The 4,147-nt window shown below is 49.0% G+C and overlaps 2 protein-coding genes across 2 annotated transcripts in view; one reads left to right on the top strand and one right to left on the bottom strand.

The window, feature by feature from the left end:
- Positions 1–937, bottom strand: part of DACRYDRAFT_18199 (uncharacterized protein) — a gene marked incomplete at both ends in the record, with an annotated part of 1,442 nt that extends 505 nt beyond the window's left edge. Inside the window, 5 exons of the mRNA XM_040771340.1 lie at positions 73–239; positions 382–453; positions 495–595; positions 677–717; positions 762–937. Of these exons, the coding sequence (XP_040624992.1) occupies positions 73–239; positions 382–453; positions 495–595; positions 677–717; positions 762–937 (557 nt within the window). The remainder of the gene's footprint in view (positions 1–72; positions 240–381; positions 454–494; positions 596–676; positions 718–761) is intronic.
- Positions 938–2,360: 1,423 nt separating this feature from the next.
- The window catches only part of DACRYDRAFT_57836 (uncharacterized protein), a gene marked incomplete at both ends in the record, with an annotated part of 11,701 nt that continues 9,914 nt past the window's right edge, over positions 2,361–4,147 (top strand). Inside the window, 3 exons of the mRNA XM_040775469.1 lie at positions 2,361–2,568; positions 2,644–2,997; positions 3,046–4,094. Of these exons, the coding sequence (XP_040624991.1) occupies positions 2,361–2,568; positions 2,644–2,997; positions 3,046–4,094 (1,611 nt within the window). The remainder of the gene's footprint in view (positions 2,569–2,643; positions 2,998–3,045; positions 4,095–4,147) is intronic.

The following is a 4,147-nucleotide window of genomic DNA, read 5'->3' as shown; positions in this document are numbered from 1 at the left end:
AGCATCACCCCACATGCCTGCATGAAGACTATCATGTTTAGTCAACTGCCAAACATGCTGAGTGGAACTCACCATCCCTGGTCATATAACCACACTTGAAGGTGCATGCATGCATCTGGTTTTGTGGCATGGAACTGGCCAAGGGTTTCCAGGTGGTCATCATACCTCCATTTCTCTGCTTGACACCAAAACTGAGCCTCCAGCTTCCCATTCTCCCACTCGTGGAGAGTCCATTTGACCTAAAAAGACATCACCTGAGTGGGTGGCAATCCCATAACCACAGACTCACTGCTGGTGCAGCTAAAGTGATTGCCAGGAAAGGCATGGGTTGTACTCCATATGCAATGCACTTGCCAGGCAGTCTGCATCCTTGAGCCATACCTTGTTGATGACCTCCACAATTGCAGCTGACTGGTAGGCACACCTTTTGGCAACTGGGTTCTGGGTGATGCTCTGTTCAGGTGACAGTTCCCCCTCTGAGCCATCCCACTCACCTGGAAGATGAAGTGCAGGTCCACTAGGAGTTCCTGGACTGATTCCACCACTTGCCATTGTTCTTCAAGCATTTCTTGGGCAGGATTCATCTCCACTAAAGCTGTGGTCAAGGGGATAATATAATGGCCCTTGACTGCAATTTGTGCTGCTTCAACCACTTTTGACCAGAATTTGGACATACACTCCATCAGCTGTGGTTCATTCAGTGCATGGCTCAACAGACTTCACACATGCATATATTTCACATGACTGCCCTTGTGACTGACATTGCAACTGTGTGCTCAGTGGCCTCATTCAATGCTTCTTCAATTAAGTCACCTCTTTCCTTGTCTTCCAGATAGGGGTTTTTGGAGCCCAACAACCCGTAATAGATTGCTTTGGCAACATGAAGCAGCCCTTGCTCAGCTGAGCTGTGGTCCCCTGCCCTGATTTTGCCTGACATGGGATGGAGTGCGGGGGGTCCAGGCATCCGCTCTGGTGATGTATCATCACCCCTTTTGCCTTTTGTCCAGCTTGTCCTGCGGCTCCATCAATGATATGGGATTAATCTGTACAAAAACACACTGATTTTCTTTGTCAATGGTTCTGCATGGCTGAGAACTCCCTCACAGTCCATCAGATCATTGGTGACAGTTTATGTTCTTGTCCCACCACCTACCAGAAGAAGACCAGAGTGTGACAGCCCATCCTATGGGTGTGGAGAGATTTGCTGCAGAACAAATCTAGAGGTTTCCAACAGGTTCAGTGGGTTTGGGTTAGTGGGTCTGCTTGGACATTATGTACTGGCTGTAGGGGCAGATGGGTCCTGGTGGTGACAAGGGTGGCAGTTGAGACTCTTCCAGCTTGGTCTCACTACCCTTGCCCCCCCCCTGTCATCGCCATCAGTTTCTTTGTGGGATGTAGAGTCTTCCTCTTCCAAGTCATCCTTCCAGGATTTGATTTGTGTTTGCCCTTCACCATCACCTGGCTGTAACATGTCAGGGATGCCTGTTGCCTCACTCTGTTCCTCACCACTGGCCTTGGGGTTATAAACATGTATGACACCAAATGGAAGAATCAGACCCATTGGCATGAATAGAGGTTTACTTCCTGTCACACACTTGCATTTGGCACCTCACAGGCAGCATTCGGGGGGATCCTCCTGGGTTGAGGCTTGGTGTTGGTTGGTTTACTAGTCTGGGCCATACTCACATGGTCAATGGAAAGCAAGCAGGAGAAGGGGTCAAGTCCCATACACTGGTTTAAGCCTTCCCCTTGAAAAAAGTAAACAATGCGTCATCATGTGATGGTTACCTGGCCTGATAAATTGAGTGCCAGATGAATGGGGTGCCAGATCCTGGACCATCACCTAATCCTTATATGTATTGATGAAACACCTCAGGGTACGTCCACCTACCATACTTGGTGAGTGTCACCAGTTTCCATGTATTAGGTAAATAGGGTGGGCTCCACCAGTACTAGTATACTAGTATGACAGAGACTAGGCAGAGACCATCACTGGGTGATAGATGAACCATCACCTCTCATGTCCAAGATGGCCTTGTCTCTCTGGCATCACCCAACCTTCACTCCAGGTCATGAAGTTCACCCCCTCTGCTTCATTCCATCCCTGCTCCTGGTGTGCCAAAGATTTCTGGTCAGCAGCATCTCTATGCAAGCATCTGGCTTTGGCACCAGCTTGCCATGCTGCTGCTGCCAAGCACCAGAAATCCCAGTTGGCCCAGCTCCGGTCCAATGCAGGGTCCATGGACTTCAAAATATCAGAATATGAGCCTCCTCCAGGATGGGAGGAGGCTCTGCTCATGGTTGGTGATAACACTGAGCCTGATATCATCAACCATCACCCACCTGATGAGGTGCCCCAGATGGATTCCTGGCATCCACCACAGCCTTCCAATACAAGCAATCCACATTTTGATATCAAACACTATCCCCAGAAAGACAAGAGTAATCTGGGCCATGCAACTGTGGAATTTGAAGAGCTTTGGCATCACCTGGCCAAGTTGGAGGCATCATGTTATGGCACTTTTGGTAGTGCTGATGAGTGGCAACTGGCTAAATGGGCCATGGATAGTGGTCTCAGTCTATTGAAGATGGATGAACTCCTTGCACTTTGACAGGTCAGTGCGTCCATCTGGCTGGTGACAGTGTGCTTATCAGTTCCTTGCCAGCTTAGCACTCGCCCAGGAAGGGGTTTCCACAACTCATGCAGCCTGTTTCAATCCATAGATCATCTCCCCTGTATGCCCTCATGGATGTGCAAGATGCACACTATCAAAACCCACAATCCGGTGGCACCTATGCAAGAGGTGATGTTTTGGTACCATGACCCAGTTTCTTTGGTCAGGGAGTTGATTGGGAATCCACACTTTGAAGACAAACTGCATTACCACCCAACCAAACTGTACACAAGGGACCATCTATGTCAACAGGCATACTGTGACATGAACAACTTCGAGTGGTGGTGGAATACCCAGGTGAGTTGGCATTTGGCCATCTTATGTCCTCCTCACTCATACAATGGGGTCTAGGACATGATACTGTCTGGAGGCATTGTTGCCCCAGTCATCCTGGCCTCTGACAAAACCCAACTGATCCACTTCACAAGTGGGATGGCAGCCTACCTCATGTACTTGTCTATTGGCAACATTCCCAAGTCTATCTGCCACCAAACCAAAGAAAAGGCAATGATGCTCTTGGCATATCTGCCCACTGACAAGTTGATGGGATTTGGCAGCCCGGCTGCTTGTGCCCATGCTGAGCATCACCTCTTCCACATGTGCATGGCAGAGATTCTACAGCCACTCATCAAGGCAGGAACCAAGGGTGTCAAGATGACCTGTGCAGACAGATACAGTCATATGGTGTTCCCCATCCTAGGGTCATATATAGCAGACTATCCAGAGCAGTGCCTGGTGATGGTCTGCTGTCACCAGCATTGCCCCAAATGCACTGTGCCTTCAGAAGAGAAAGGGGCCCTCACAGAGTACCCCCTTTGCATGCAACAGGTCACCTTAGAGTTAATGCACCAGCTTGACATCACTTCCAATACCATGGCCATCACCTCCAAAAAAAATGTTTATCACAACACAGGCATCCACCCAATTGATCATCCTTTCTGGGAATCCCTGCCTTATACCAACATATGTGCCTGCATCACACCCAATCCTCTGCATGAACTCCATAAAGAGGTGTTCAAAGACCATTTATTTGCTTGGTGTCTCAATCTTGCAGGGGCAGAGGAAGTGGATGCCCATTTCAAGCGGGTCCCCCCTCATCATGGGTTGAAGAATTCTGAAAGAGGGGTTTCAGGCTTATTGCAGATGACTGGTACAGAACATCATCATATGCAGAAAACCATGGCTGCACTGTTGGTAGGACTGCCTGGAAATGTCACCAGCCAGACCCTGCATGCCATGCATGCTATATTGGACTTCATCTACCTATCTCACCTCCCAATGCTGACTGAAGCCAATCTGCAAAGGATGGAACACAGTCTGGCCGAGTTTCATGCACATAAAGAAGCATTCCAGGTTGCATCTTCCTGCAAAGATTTCCACCACATCCCGAAACTACACAAACTCCAGCATTACATAGCTGTTAGGGCAACACAGGCTGACTAAGTCTGCTCACCTAAGAGTGCCAAGAGTCT

Source organism: Dacryopinax primogenitus, assembly GCF_000292625.1.
Source record: "Dacryopinax primogenitus strain DJM-731 SS1 chromosome Unknown DACRYscaffold_20, whole genome shotgun sequence".
NCBI lineage: Eukaryota > Fungi > Basidiomycota > Dacrymycetes > Dacrymycetales > Dacrymycetaceae > Dacryopinax > Dacryopinax primogenitus.
Note: the sequence above shows the minus strand (reverse complement) of the source record. Positions and strands in the feature narration are given on the sequence as shown.